Genomic DNA, 14,608 nt, shown 5'->3' on the forward strand with positions numbered 1-14,608 from the left:
ACATGAGCATTCATGTGGACACCCAGACTCCATCTTCTCCCAGCTCCACCACCTCCACACCTTTGACAGTTTCACCCCTGCGCCCATGGCCAATATCACATCTGGGAACTTCTCCCTACCAGGAGCCCACCACCTCTAAAGTCTCAGTTCCAAGCATCTCACACTCTGACCATATTCCTGACTTTCTAGTTCACATCCTCTGATACCCACTGAATACATCTCATGTCACTGAGACAGCCAGACCCCTTGGCCCTGTTATGCTCTCACCATCTGTCATCTACCCTGTCTGTCACCTCATTCCTCTTATGGGCCGAATTGTGTCGTTCCAAAATTCCTGTGTTGAAGTCCTAACTCCCAGAAGCTCAGAATGTGATTGTATTTGGAGATGGGATTGTCTTGATTGTCCCAAATTGTCTTTAAAGAGACAAGTTAAATGAAGCCATTTGGGTGAAGCCCAATCCCATATGACTGGTCACCTTATAAGAAGAGATTAGGATGCAGATATGCACAGAGGGAAGACCACAGGAAGACACAGGGAGAAGGTGGCATCCACAAGCCAAGGAGAGACCCACCTGCTAAACTGTAAGATAGCAAGTGTCTGTTATTGAAGTCTCCCAGTCTGTGGTACTTTGTTATGGCTGCCTGAGCAGACTTGAACCTGCCTGAGCAGACTTGAACACACTTCCTTACTCAGCTCAGATTCCAGCATGACCATTCCCTGCCACACCTTCACCATCCCCACCAGTTTCACTCACCAACTCTGGCTTAACCTGAGGAGCTGAGCATTGGTGGGGAAGATCACATAACAATGTTAATTAGCCTCTCCTAAAATGTATCACTTTGAACCTTCATATATGAGCTCAACATAGTCCATAAATTTTATCAAGTTTTTCAAGTCTTCTTTCCCACTTTGCAAGAGGCTATTTCACACATTCGATTTTGTCTTCAGAATCCAACTCCCTGCCTCTTATCTCAAGGTAGTGATCTGAGACCAGGAGGTACCAGTTGGGAGCCTCTGCATGCCCCTACCTCTGCAGCCTCAGGCCCAAGCTTTCCATTTCACCCTGTACCAACCAAAGGCCTCTTATTTTCTGAGTTCCATCTCCTTTTGCCTTTGCAAGAATTCCACCCCTCCATTTATGTCCTATCTCTTCATCGTCCTCTTTCAGCAACTCGCTCATTTTTCTGCTCCTTTTAGTATCAAAATGTCTGGAAAAAGTCAACCATACTCCCTGGTTCAACTCATTGACTGCCTCATCGACAATTTCTTTCTGCTGTTGGACCACTTCTGTCAGTGTGCAACCATTTGTTCTCCTGCTACTCCAGTCTGACCCTCAGTAAGCCCAGTGACAACTTCAGGGTTGCCAAACCGGGTCTTCTGTGTCCTGTTCCTCCTCGAGCTCTCCAGAGCATTCCACGTGGCTGGCCGCTCCCTCTGTCTTGAATCGCTGACTCTTCTGGCTTTCCTTTACTTCACGGGCTGCTTTCTCAATCCTCTTTGCATCTTTCTCTACCTGACCTCCAGGCCCCCTCTTCTTCTGTTTCTAGATTATCTCACCCAGGTCCATGACTTTAAGGATCATTTATGTGCTGATGGCTCTCAAATTTATAGCTCTGTACTGACCTCTCCCTTGGGTTCCAAACATATATATCAAGCTTGATGTCTCCACCCAGATGACTCAAGCAACTCGAGCCCAACATGTGTGGCAATGATTTCTCCATCCTGCACCCACTCCCCAACGCTGTTTCCCATCTTACTAAAAGGCACCAACATCCACTCATGGCTTGGATAAAAAGCCCAGGAATTGTTCTCGCTTCTGATGGCCTTGACCCCACTGGTCTCTCCAGCTTCACTCTCAGCCCTGGCCCAAGCTACCATACTCTTTCACTGGGAAAACGAAATCATTTTGTAAATGGTCTCTCTGTTTCTGTTCCATAGGCAGGATTGCTCTGGGGAGGGGGAATCTGTGAAGAATTGGTTTCCTGTTGTGTAGATGACACAGTTGACGCTAACTGGATTAATCAGATTACCCAAGGGGAGGTGCGTGTGTCCCCTCCTTTCTGTCGCATTTCCCTCAGAAACAGCACTTCCATTCAGAAAGCCAGATCAAGTGCCATTAACAAATCAATTCTGATCCGCAGTCCAAGTGCTCAGACCTCAGGGCAATCCGGCCAGCCCTGAAGGGTGTGTCTTGGGCCTGGCCTGCTAATAAAGTAGAAACTATGCTGGAGGCAGAGGCGATTATTTTCATGCCTGTCTCTGTCCCTGGAGGGGAGAAGAGTGGGATTTGATTACACCACGGTCTCCTGAGGGAATTAACTCACTTCGGAATGCTAAGTTATTAATTCTCCAGCACAAGGTTAGGTCCGGGAGGGCAGTCAGCTCTCACACCCCTCTTTGGCTCCTGCAGCCCCCTATTTAGGACAGCATTCAGGAGGTGCCCAATAGTTGAATGAGAGAATAATTAATTGGTAAGTGGGGGAATAAGACTGGGGCCTGGCATTTTTAATCACCCTGCACTCTTTTATTTAATAAATGTAACTGGGCCCCGACTGTGTTTCTCAGAAATTAAACCAAACAGACAAGGCCCCTGTCCTTCTGACCTATAGGCAGGGGGTGGGAGGTGAGGGGAAAGGCAAATAATCAGCATCTGTCAAACAAATTCAAAACTGTCCTCAGAGAGGGAGCAACAGGGTCAAGATAAGAGAATGGGCCACAGTGACAGAGTGTGTGGGAAGGATGCCCAAGGAGGGCCTGAGGCTGGACACCTGGGCTGAGCTCTGCATGGGGCAAGGAGCCAGCTGGATCTGGGGGAAGACCCTTCTAGAGAGAGACCAGAAAATGCAAGTGGCTGTTGTCAGACAGCTAGGCCCAGTACATCCGGCTCAGGCCACCTTCACTGGGCAGCTGCTCTCCTCCTCACCCTGGGGGTAAGGTGGGTGTGTCCCTGCTGGGTGGCGGGCTTTGCCCAGGGTGGGTCTGCCTGCCTGGGTACCATCCTTCCCTCCAGCCTTTCTCACTCATGGCATGGGGCTTTGTTCCATTCCCACCTCTTCTAACAGAGCCTTTCACAATCCCACTCGGAAGGGCTCCCTCCCCTCTCTGAAGTCCTGGAGCACGTTTTTGACGCCTGTCTGAAGTGGGTCAGCACTGCATGCCCCTGGATGTGAGTCTCCTCCCCGTGCCCTCTCTTCCCGTTCCCATCACGGGGCTGCTCCTGGGTTGAGGCCTCATCTCCTTTGTCTCCCATACTCCCTGGGCCAAGCCCAGGGCCCTCAGTAACAGATGTGGAAAGTCTGAATAGATTACCTGGCCCAGTAAAATTCTGAGGGGCAAATAAAGACTCACAGAAGTCTTGCTTCTCATTCCAGTATCCCTACCATGGGCAAGGAAGGAGGGCATTCCATCAGCTTCTGGAATAGGACCAGCTTTGGGTTTGAAAAGTAGTTTCCAGAAGGGTGATGAGAAATTTTCAAGAATATTCCTGGCTTTCTTATGGGAATGCTTGGACACTTTCATAAGAACAGTGCCACAAGATAAGGGGCAGCTTGAAGAAAAAGAGTCCCAGGATGGAGAGATCAGGTGAAAGGCACTTTCCCGGAGGCAGGCTCCATCCCACACCCCCATCTGAGGGCTCCCCCAGCCACTCTGTGAGCGCCGCCCACCAGGAAAACACACCTGCTGACTTGCAGCCAGCCTTCCCCCTGCTAACTCCCCCGCCCCGCCCAATATTCCCAGACATCCCTAGTTCCAGCACCAGTTAGTCCCACCAAGAAAGCCAGATACTGTCAGATGGAACACGAAGGCATAAAAGGTGCCTTCAGTGGCAAGGCACCGTGGCTGGCTGCAGGACATGCTGTGGGCCCTGAGCTCCCGCACTATGGTTGATGGGGATGAGGCCCCGGCCCAACCCTGGAGGGGGGAAAGCCGATGGGCACGAGCATGAGATGGGCATGGAGATGTGCTGGGCACTGCGGCTGACCTTTCACGAGGACTGTCCTGGCCTCGGCCCACTCGCTCCTCCCGTCGGACGTCAGCAGGCCAATTGGAGGCAAGCGCTCGTCCTCGTTGGAAGCCATTTTGACTATCTTTCTCAACTGAGTGAACAGATCCCCCTCACTGAGACGGCGGAAATTAATGACAACATCCAAGACAAAGAACTGTGGGGTAAACAGGTCAAACATGTCACTTGTTGGGTGACCCGTGGCACCAGGCCTTCACTCAGCCTTCACAGGTGAGCTTGGGACAGGGATGCTCAGGCCCAAGGTTCCCAAGGTGTTTGGTGGTTCTAAGCAGTCTCAGTTTAGGGACCAAGCCAAGGCTGTTGACTGTGCTGGATTCCTCGCTGCCCCCAATCAAAAAAGGCAACATTAAACTTAGCCGAAAGAAAATGTGCTTTTATGGTTCACGGAATCCATTATGTTTATGGGGAATGGAGGATAAATTGGCACAGCTACTCTTGGAGGGCAGTGTCTATGAAAACTAAAAATGTGCATGTCTATGACTAAGCAATTGCACTTATAAATGCATATTTTATCCTGAGGCTTAGAGAAACATACCCGTGTGTACCAGAAGACACGAGGAATGTGCCTCTCGACCTTGTTTGCAACAGCAAAATGGTAGCAAGAGCCTCACTGTTCTCCAGAAGGGGAATGGCTAAGTGAAATGTGGTGTATATGTCTGAGGCATGTCTACCCAGCCATTGAAAAGAGTGAATTAGCAATAGATAGAGCCACAGTGATGGGCCTTAAACACGCTGGTGAGTGGAGGAAAAAAAGCAAGCCAGCAATCATATGCAGAGGAAGATTAAAATGGAACACTAACACACACCATGTGTGCATGTGCACCTACACATGTGTGCGTGTGTGTGCGCCTTCACATGTGTACCTACATGTGCTTTGTATGTCAGCCCTGTGGTTCTATCATTTTGTAGCTTTGAAGGCTAGAGCCTCAGGCTTTGTGAAGGGTCTATTCCTAGATCCAGGTCAAGATACCCTTTTCAGCTGACTGACATGAGTACCTTGTTTTCCCTTCCCCTCCAACTCCCTAGCAGTGTCTCTATGGCCTGGTCCAGTACAGGGTCCCAGAGCATGTCTGGAAGAGGTGGATACGGTGGCCTGTGGGAACTGGGAAATATTTGGCTTGACTTTTGAATGAAGATGGGGAAACTTCCTTGGGCTATGGCCAGGGTGTCAGGTGGGCTACAAGAGCTCCTAGATGGCCTTCAAATCTAGGAAAAGAGGTCACAGCCACCCTCAGATGTCAGGGCTCCACAGAGCTCCCAACTTACTGAAAACATGAGGTGAGCCCAAAATCACATTGTAGAGCAAGTACCACAGGGGTCCCTGGGATGGCTGCCAAACTTGGGTTTTAGCAAAGCAAAACCAAAAACAAAAACCGTTTGTCAGAGGAAATATTTATGTGAAGCTCAATATATGGAATATATAGTGCAGTGGGTCCAAGGAAGAGGTCAGGAGCCCTCATGCTCAGCCTGTCCCCCAGGACCCATGGGTCCTTGTTGGCTCTGTGGAACCCAGTCTGAGGACCCGAGCTGCAGCAGGTAGACCTTGACCTTGGGGTACTGGCCAGACCTAGGAGTCCTTCCCATTCTTGGGCAGACCACTTAACTTGTCTGAGTCTCATGTCCTCAACTGTCACACGGAGATCCTAAGGCCCCCTCTGCAGGGTCACTGTGAGGATTAAGTGGGATGAATGCATGTTAAGTGCCGAGCCCACAGGCTGGCACATGAAAGGTCCTATTTGTCAGTCTGTAACACTGTCTGCCTGTGTGTGGTCTCCAGAAAGGCCAGGGCCTGGGTGACTGCATGGAAAAGAATAGATGTGTAGGTGGAAGATCTGGATCGTGACCCTCAGGGCATCAGGGCTGAAGTGAGAGTCCAGTGAGGATATTCTCAAACTGATGGCTCTCATTCTTAGAAGCCAACTGGTGGAGAGACATGGGACTGACTGGAAGTGGGGACTGCATTTTGGAGACATGGTGCCCCAGCTCCCTGTATGACTCAGGGAAGAAGACTGAGCCTCCTCGGAGAAGGTAATGGATGTGAATGCATGGCCACTGCATGCTCTGTGCCTTCCCTCACCAAGACAAGGGGCTTCTTACCTGATTGCAGCAGGCTACGATGACGTGCTCAGGCTCCGGCATGATGCTGCTGTTCTGGGCCACCAGCGTGTCCTGGGTATGGCCGGGGAGCCGGTAGGAGGAGAAGAGCCCATAGTATTGCTTCATACAAAGGGGCTGCCCTGACAGCTGGCCTTTGGCATAGTCAGTGGGAATGGAGTGGCTGAAGAAGAGGAGCAGGAAGGGAGGCAGCCACGAGGGGATGGCAGGGGTTGAGGGGAGACAGAGAATGGGTTTTATTGTAACTCGATCAGGCAAAATGGGGCGCAGAACCCAGAATTGCATCACCGTGGCAGATGCAGAGCTCAATTCTCCACTGTTTAAAGTAGTGGAGGGCCCCATTTCCGCAACCCATGGAGACCCTCAGAGTTTTCCCAAACCTCTGCCTCATGTGTGGCATGTGTAAACCCTGCCAGTTAGCCTTCTGTATCTTTGCTTATGCTGATCTTCTCTCAGCACGCATTTGCCCCAACCCCAGAACTCAACTGTTCTATTCAGAAAACTCCTTCAAAAGCCTACTCCTTTATCATCTCTTTTAGAAGCCTCTTCTGAGGTCAACGCAGGAAGTTCTTTTTCCCTGTGGTCTCAGCACGCCTTTTGCTTGTCCTTCCTCTCTCCCTCCCTTTCTTCCCTCCATCCACCCATCCATCTATCCATCATACATCCATACATCTACCATACATCCACCACTAAACATCCATCCCGCCTTCCACCTACCACCCACTCATCCATCCACCATCCACCCATCTATCCACCATCCATCCATTCTTCCATCCACCCATCCATCCACCAAGCATCCATCCATCCTTCCATCCACCATCCACCCATCCATCCACCATCCACTCATCTATCCACCATCCATCCATCTTTCCATTCACCCATCTTTCCAACCATCTATCCACCATCCATCCATCTTTCCATTCATCCATCCATCCATCCATCCATCCAGCCATCCTTCGACTCTTTCAGCCAACAAATATTTGTGAAGCACATCCTCTCTATAGGCCAGGCACCATTCTGGGATATGGAGATTCGGCAGCAAATAAGACTGCAGCTCCTGCTTTACGGGGGTGCAGGTCCTGGGATATGTAGGTGGGGAGTAGACCACAAGCAGCAAACCAGTGAACAGGAGACTTTCAGGTAGTGAGACAGAGTGTTGGCAGGGGCAGGAGGTGGTGACCAGGGGCAGTCTCACTGAGGCAGGTTGATTGAGCTGAGCCCTAAGGGTGAAATGTCCCACAGTACTGCAACTCAAAGTATGAGTATTGCACTGAACTGCTGTGACTGACCCATGACTTGGTGTAATGCCTGAACCCAGAAATGTTTGCAGCAATGTGATGGGAGTTTTATGTCTGCTGAATCCTGTAATAAAATATTTGGTCTCATATTTCATGCCATTTTTCTAGTAATCAATTTTTTTGTTGTTTTACACAAATTTTACAAAATGAAAGAAAATATATTGGTTCTTCCCCAGAGGCAGCTTGAGAAGCACTGGTCAAAGGCAGAGAGAAGCCAGTAGGGCTGAGGCCCAGTGAAGACAGGGCCAGAGAGGCGGGCAGGCAAGGTCTTGTGGGGCTCCAGTGGCAGTGGGGAGGAGCTATCACCTTATTCTTGGTGCAGTGAAAGCCCTCGGGAGGCTTCAGCACGCAGGGGCACGACTGGGTTTCCATTTTGTTGTTTTACTGACCCTGCTTATATGGGGAGAATGGACTGAAAGTTGTCACAGGAAGAACAAGGAAGGAGGCTGCGGCAGAGAAGGAAAGTGATGTCTCAAGTGAGGGCAGCAGGGAGGGAGGAGGGAGCTTGGGGACACGGTGGGGAGGGAGAATGACCACATCTGAGCACCATGGGTCACATGAAGGTGCAAGGGAGAAAGCAGAACACGCACAGGTGACTTCTAGGTTCCCAGACTCACCAACAGGGCATGCGCTAGTGCACTTACAGAGATGGCTCAACAAGGTATGGGAGGAGTTGGGGAGCTGGGAGGGAGAGGCAAAGCTCTCTTGGCTCATTTGTAATGACTGAGAGACACCCCAGTGGGGATGGTTGGGGCTTGGATGAGCGAGTGTGGGACTCAGGGGAAGGGACACAGCTGTATTTTGTGTCTGTTTATGTGACTGTCTTGCCCAATAGCTTAAGGACATTTTGAAGGGAGGATGAGGCCTTATTTCTCTTCATCTTCCCAGCATGACTACATTGCAAAGTGAATAAGTGAATTAATTAATTAATTAATTAATTAAGGGTTCAAAACAGGCACTCAGGAAAATGTTCCAGTCTTAAGTCCTTTTCAGTCATTGGACATGGGAACCTCCATGTGGATATGCATGGGTATTCGTGTTTGTGTGAGTGTGCACACAAAAATGTGAAGTCTGGGATCAGAAGGAAAGTGAAGTCTTGTGGGGGCAGTCAGTGATGAATGGGCACCAAGTGCCCAGGCCCAGCGAGACAAGGCTATTTGAAAACAGGCAGGATAGTGAGCTGGAGGGGCGAGTGCTGGGAGGAAATGGAGCACTGTCCACGAAGAAGGGAGAGACCGAAGACACACCATGAGGAGACAGCAGTCCAGGGCCTAGTGACCCATGGCATTTAGAGAGGAGTGAACAGAGCACCCAAGAGCGTGTGGTGCAGAAATGCCCTGGACAGCCTGAGCTGCTCCACCCTGAGAGTCTGGGAGCCCTGCCTGCTCCTCTCCAGAGGGAGTAGCCCTACCCTGGAGGGGCTGTGGGTCTGAGCCTCTGTCCCAAGGCTAGGTAAAGACTGAGTTGAGTCAAGTTGAACAGAGAGTGAAGTTTGCCCCTTGTCCCCTCCTTGCTCTGCCACCACCCAGCTGTGTGACCATGGATGAGTTACTTAACCTCTCTGAGTTGCAGCTTCCTCATCTGTGCAAGGGATGCTTCTTTGGGCCTCTCTGTCTCCTTCCAGCTTCTAATGCCCTTATAGTCTGTACCTTGAGAGACTTGGGTCCTCCAGATCCTCTTACTCTCCCTGCTGCTCTCAGATACCCTCCTGCTCTCCTAAGCTTGGCCAGGAGAGGGACTTTCCTCCTAAAATCAAAGAGAGCCTGCAGTGCTTTAGCAGCCCTCTCCATCTGTCAGAACAGCCTCGTGTCCACTGAACTTGGGGGGATTGAGGACACAGAGGCTCTGGCTGGAGACACCATTCCTCCAAGTGGCAATCAGGACTCCCATCACCTTACTCTAACAACTGTTTCTTCCCCGCCTTCCTATGTGTTCACCAGCTTCAAATGAATTCACTCCACCTGTGCACATATATGTGGAGGGAGGGGGCATTTTTAAAAGATCAAGGAAGGATAGTGCTTGCCCCAGGAAAAGGAACAGTTTACAGTCAGGCCAACTGGGCTAAAGGTCATCCTGATGGTGGGGGAGTGGGTGAGGGCAGGGACACCTGCTCCGTGCCAGGAGCCAGGAATGGGAATACAGAGTTGGAAAAAGACAAGGTCCCTGCAAGGGAGATGGACGCATAGGCAGACTGTGCTGGAACAGGGCACCACCCTCCCAGTCCTACCTGTCCAGCAGGGCCTTGTAGCTGAGTACACCAGAGATGAGGCTGGCTGCAAACCTGCAGGGAGAAGGGAGGCCTGAGCCTTTCCTCCCAGGGCCTGGCTTCCTCCCTCCCTCCCTCCCTCCTTCCATTCTGCCTCCCCTCCCTCCTTCCATTTCCCTTCCATCTCCTTCCTCTTCCCTCCCTTCTCTCTCCCTCCTCCCCACTGCCAAACTCTATGATCCCCCATTGTATGCCGGCTTGTGTGCACTAATCAGATGTGGCTCCTGCACTAATCAGATGTGGTTCCTGCCCTCCAGCCCAGTGCCGTGAGCCCACCACAAGCCTTGGATTCAAAATGGTCCTTTGGTGAGAATTGGGGGTGGAGCAGCTCTTGGGGAGAGGAGAGGAAGCTGGAATCACCTTGAAGAGGAGAGGGAGCAGAGAGGGAGATGGAAGCCAGGAGAGGCCACAGAGCAGGTCAGAAGGGACGAAGGGTGAAGGGTGGAGTTCTTCCTTGGAAAGGCCAGCCCTGGGGCTGGACAGGGCAGGACTCCTGGTCTTGTGGAAATGTTCTCCTGGGAAAAGCCAGTAATTTGGTCCCTTTCGCCCTACACCCCAGTACTAAGGAAAAGGAAATTGAGTGCTTGGGGAAAGGCACTGGAGAAACGAGCAGCGGGAACTGTCATCCTGGGATGCTGGGCCTGGCTTAATTGCACCGGGATGAAAATACTCCTCAGATGCAGTTGTGAGAACTGTTTTCAGAAGTCATTCATCCGTCCACACCTTCCTTCTTCCCTGGGGAGACCCCAGCTACAGTGGGAGGAAAGGCTGGCCAGCTGGTAGGATGGGATGGGGAGGTCTTCCTAGCGTGGCTAAGCCCGGCCCAGAGGTGAGGTGGGCCCTGCCTCTTGCCCTTGGGCCACTTTGGCCTGCCCTCTGCCCTCCCTCTAAACTGTCCCCACCATTTGTCCCACTCAGGTCTTAAGACCAGACTCTGAGAGACTCCAGAAGGGAAACCCTTTCTCCCTGCCCCCATCCTCCATCGTCATCAGCGGCCAGAGGCCCTTCCAACGGCTCAGTGAGCTCTGAAATTACAGCAGATGGCACAGGCTCTGGCTGCTGGCAGGGAGGAATTGTTTCCAGCCTTCTGGGGCCTCAGTTTAGAGCTGCAAGCTCTGGAGGGAAGCAGAGGCCCTCTCAGACAGCCTGGGGCAGTGTTTCCCAGGGACAAGTACTGGTGTGGTCCAGGGCCACACGCCTCCTCTCGGGGCCTCAGCCAGGTGGAGGCTGTGGGGATATTTGGACCCATGACCTCCATGAGTGCCCATTCCACTGCAAGATAAATACAGACTAAGGCTGATCGTGTGATTGTCACTCGAGTGCAGCCACACCTAACCTTGCTCCCCACCTGATGGGCTGGACGTCCACTGTCTCAGGGCATTTGGCCACAGGAAGCTCAGCTGAGGCTCCAGCTTCAGCCTTTCTTTGCTGGCGCTGGGGTAAGGGCCCCTGCCTTGGGTGGGTCCCCAGGTTATGAGCTAGGAGCACCAAGGCCTCACCTCAGCTGGTCGTCGGTGCCAGGGAAGTGCTGCCGAGCAAAGATCACGGCGGGGCTGGAGTTGACAGGCAGGGCCAGGCGGTTGTTGAGATACATGTCATTCAGCCAGTACTCAGACACCTGCCAGGGAGGGCGGGAAAGGCTGTCACATCCCTCCAAACAGTCCTATCCTGACAGCCCCAAGAGAAAATCAGGACACTTCACCAGAGCATTAGTTCATTCATTCCACAAATATATGCTAAGCCCCAGGTATGTGCCAGGAGCTTCCCAGTCCACCAGGCCTGTCCTTCACCTTTGCGCCCTCCTGTCTCCTTTCTTCTTTCTCAGTCCCCATCCTGGTGGCTTGGTGCTACATCACTGTCCTCTGCCTGTCCTTATAGGTGTCTCCTTCCTGCCTTTCACCCTCTCTTCTTTCCTGATGCGATCTCTGTCCCCATCTGTCCCCTATTCCTGTCCCCGATTTGTCCTCCTCTTTCTCTATCCATATTTCCCGTTCCTCATCTTGTTTGTTTCCCATCCTTGTCCCTTCCTGTCCTCCAATCCATGCCACCTGCCTGTTCCCACCCCTATCCTCCATCCTTGTCCCTCGTCTCTCCTTCTGCCCTGTCTTTGTCCCATACCTGCCTCTCACCGAATTCCCTCTGTCTCCAGGTCTGCCTCCTGCCCCTCTTCTATGGGTCCCTTGTCTGCCCCTCTTACCCAGTTGGCTGTCTTCTCCTGCCGCTCCAACAGTTTCTGCTGCAGGGTCTCACCGAGGCCACCAGGGGCCCCAAACCGCTGCACAATGGCCTGGCTCTTCCTGAACTTCTCCTCAGGCACCAGGTGTCGCATGCACTGCAGGTACGTGGCCAGGGTCTGCCGCAGGGGGGGCACGGGCAGTTTGGGCAGCCCCTGGAGAAGAGGGTTCATAGGCATTGTGCCTCTCATATGTGCGCCCCATGCCTGTCTCCAGGTTGGTCCCTAGTATCTGTGTCGTTCTGCCCCTGTGTTGTTCTCTACCCTGGGGCCTGTCCATTTCTAGAGCTCAGCTCAGCAAAATTATGAATTTAGGAAGTTTTGGTTTGGTCCCTGACCTCACTGTGCTCTGTCCCCAGAAAGGGGTAAAGTGTAGAGGAAAATATGGTGATATTGGCACCAGACAGACCTGGGTTTGTACCCTGACCCTGCCACTGACCAGCTCTGCAAACTTGGGCAAGTCACCCTCCCTCTGTGCCTCAGTTTCTTCCTCTGTAGAATGGGAGTAGTAACCCCTATCTCTCATAGGATCAAACAGATAATAGATATGAAAGGGCTTTTAAGCCACAAAGGATGGATCTAAGATGAAATAGTCCTGTTATTGATATTGTTGGCTACTGGTGACTCTTAATTTAGGATTGTTCCCAGCTGGGGCTCCAGAATCTGATTGATCTCTGGACCTGAAGGGGGCACTCTTAAGGAGAGATTTGGAAGGATAAAAGATGGTTTTGGATGAGAGACAATTCAGTGCTGCCCTAATGACTAGAATCCTACAAGAGGTTTCCTCAGAAGATGATTCATGCCCTGAGCTTCTTATAAGTCCCTCCTACTTATAAAACCCAGGCAGGGGATTTTGTTTCATGTGGGTGTTAGGGGCAGTGGGGGGGATGCAGTGAATGTCCTTCCTCTCCGAATCTCTCCAAGCCTCTGCTCCTCATCCATAGGACATAAATAATAATTCCTACCTGAGAGGAACACAGAGAGAATTAAATGGGGGAAACAACTGGCCTCGGATAGGCACATCTAAAATGTTACGACCTTGCTGTCTTATACTGCCAGAAGAATTCCCAAGTGGAAACTCATACTCTTTGGGGGCCCCAAAGTGTGGCTAGAGCCTGGGAAGAACCCCCCCGACTCCGCCCTCCTATACGCATGCTGTGCCTCTCAGTTTACTAGCAGCTTTCACCACAGAAGGCTTCTGTGTGGCTTCAATTTTGTGACTTCCCATTTATTTATGAGGAAACTGAGTCCCAGAGAGTGGAGTAGCTAGTCCAAGGTAACATACAAATCTGATGGCAGACAAGGAGCTAAAATCAGTCTTCCATGTCCACTCTGCTTCTTTCTCCTGGGTCGTTCTCTCCCTTCCCTTTCACTCCCTTTTCCATTCCTTTCCTCTTCTTGTCCCTCACTTGGCCACTGACAATAGGAAGGCAGAACTTATAATAATATTGCTTAAATTGTCCAATTTCTTCTCCTGTAAAATGGGGGTAGTGAGCCCTCCCTCTCATAGGATTAAAGACCTAATGCATGTGAAAGTGCTTTTAAGCCATGAAGGATGGATCTAAGATGAAATAGTCCTGTTACTGATATTGTTGGCTGCTAGTCACTCTTAATTTATAAACTGTTCTCAGCTGGGGCTCCAGAATCTAACTGATCTCCAGACCTGAGGGGCGGGAGGCAGACCTGGAGAGATTTGGAAGGATGAAAGATGGCTTTGGATGAGAGACATAATTCAGTGCTGCCCTAATGACCAGAATTCTGCAACATGGTTCCTGGGACACGCTGGTAGACAGTGAGGCACCTTCCTTCAGGGGCTTCTCCTCTGTGCAGTGATGAGTTTCCATGAGACAGTAAAGATTCCTCCCTGTAGGCTGCAGAGTGAAGGGGCCCCTTAAAAGCACCTCCTTCTCTGCCCCTGCTGCTGATGGATGAATGGCGGCCTCTGCCTGTCTGATCCTGCCTCTAGGGTTCACTTCTCTGGTAGGGGTGGGGTGTCAGTGCCAACTACGGGCTGCTTCTGCCCTGGGGAATGATGCGAGGACAGATCTGGGCAGCATCCCAGGCTGCCCTGCTCAACCCCAGCGAGCCAGGTCTGGGCCCCCAACCCAGCTGTTCTGGTTGTTCCATCTCTTGCGGCGGGGGGTGGTCTGTGTGATGGGTGGGTGGGTGGGTGAGCACCTACAGAAAGCCCAGCCCAGTTAATGGCCTGGCCAAAAGGGCCCACAAGTCTGGCTAGAGCCTCTACCAGACACTGCCCGCCTTCTTCTAGGCTCTGACAGTGCACTGTGACTTAGCCTGGCTAACAGGGAATCAGCAGTGGGTAAAAAGAAAGCAGGAAATCGCAGCTCAGACATCTCAGCCCCCCCCCCCAGGGATCCTCCCCAGACTCTCCCAGACTTCTAGCCCTGTACTAAGAGGGTCTTTGGACCTGGGAGTCTCAGGTAATACTCCAAAACTCCGTATTTCCTGGGCAGTTCATGTGAGTCAGATCCTGGGCTGAACTCAGAGACGATGGAGAAACAGAGCCTGCTCTTAAGGAAGCCACAGCCCAATGGGGTGGGTGGAGAAGCATGCCAGTGGACCAGAGGTGACAATAGATGTTTGTCAGCTGCAGAGGTCAGGGCAATGGAGTGAGCAGCTTCTTGGGGAGAAGCCAGAAAATTCTGTTCAG

At 51.7% G+C, this 14,608-nt stretch overlaps 2 protein-coding genes across 3 annotated transcripts in view; both read right to left on the reverse strand.

Annotated features, from left to right (window-relative positions):
• The window catches only part of LOC126963224 (mitochondrial import inner membrane translocase subunit Tim23), a 901,060-nt gene that overhangs the window by 646,092 nt on the left and 240,360 nt on the right, over positions 1-14,608 (reverse strand). The window lies entirely within an intron of this gene.
• The window catches only part of CHAT (choline O-acetyltransferase), a 59,623-nt gene that overhangs the window by 36,893 nt on the left and 8,122 nt on the right, over positions 1-14,608 (reverse strand). For both annotated transcript variants that reach the window (XM_050805329.1, XM_050805328.1), the window contains exons 3-7: positions 11,902-12,093; positions 11,204-11,322; positions 9,666-9,719; positions 6,123-6,303; positions 3,984-4,161 (exon numbers count right to left, since the gene is read on the reverse strand). In XM_050805329.1, the coding sequence (XP_050661286.1) occupies positions 3,984-4,161; positions 6,123-6,303; positions 9,666-9,719; positions 11,204-11,322; positions 11,902-12,093 (724 nt within the window). The remainder of the gene's footprint in view (positions 1-3,983; positions 4,162-6,122; positions 6,304-9,665; positions 9,720-11,203; positions 11,323-11,901; positions 12,094-14,608) is intronic.

This window comes from Macaca thibetana, chromosome 9 (genome assembly GCF_024542745.1).
Source record: "Macaca thibetana thibetana isolate TM-01 chromosome 9, ASM2454274v1, whole genome shotgun sequence".
NCBI classification, from domain to species: domain Eukaryota; kingdom Metazoa; phylum Chordata; class Mammalia; order Primates; family Cercopithecidae; genus Macaca; species Macaca thibetana.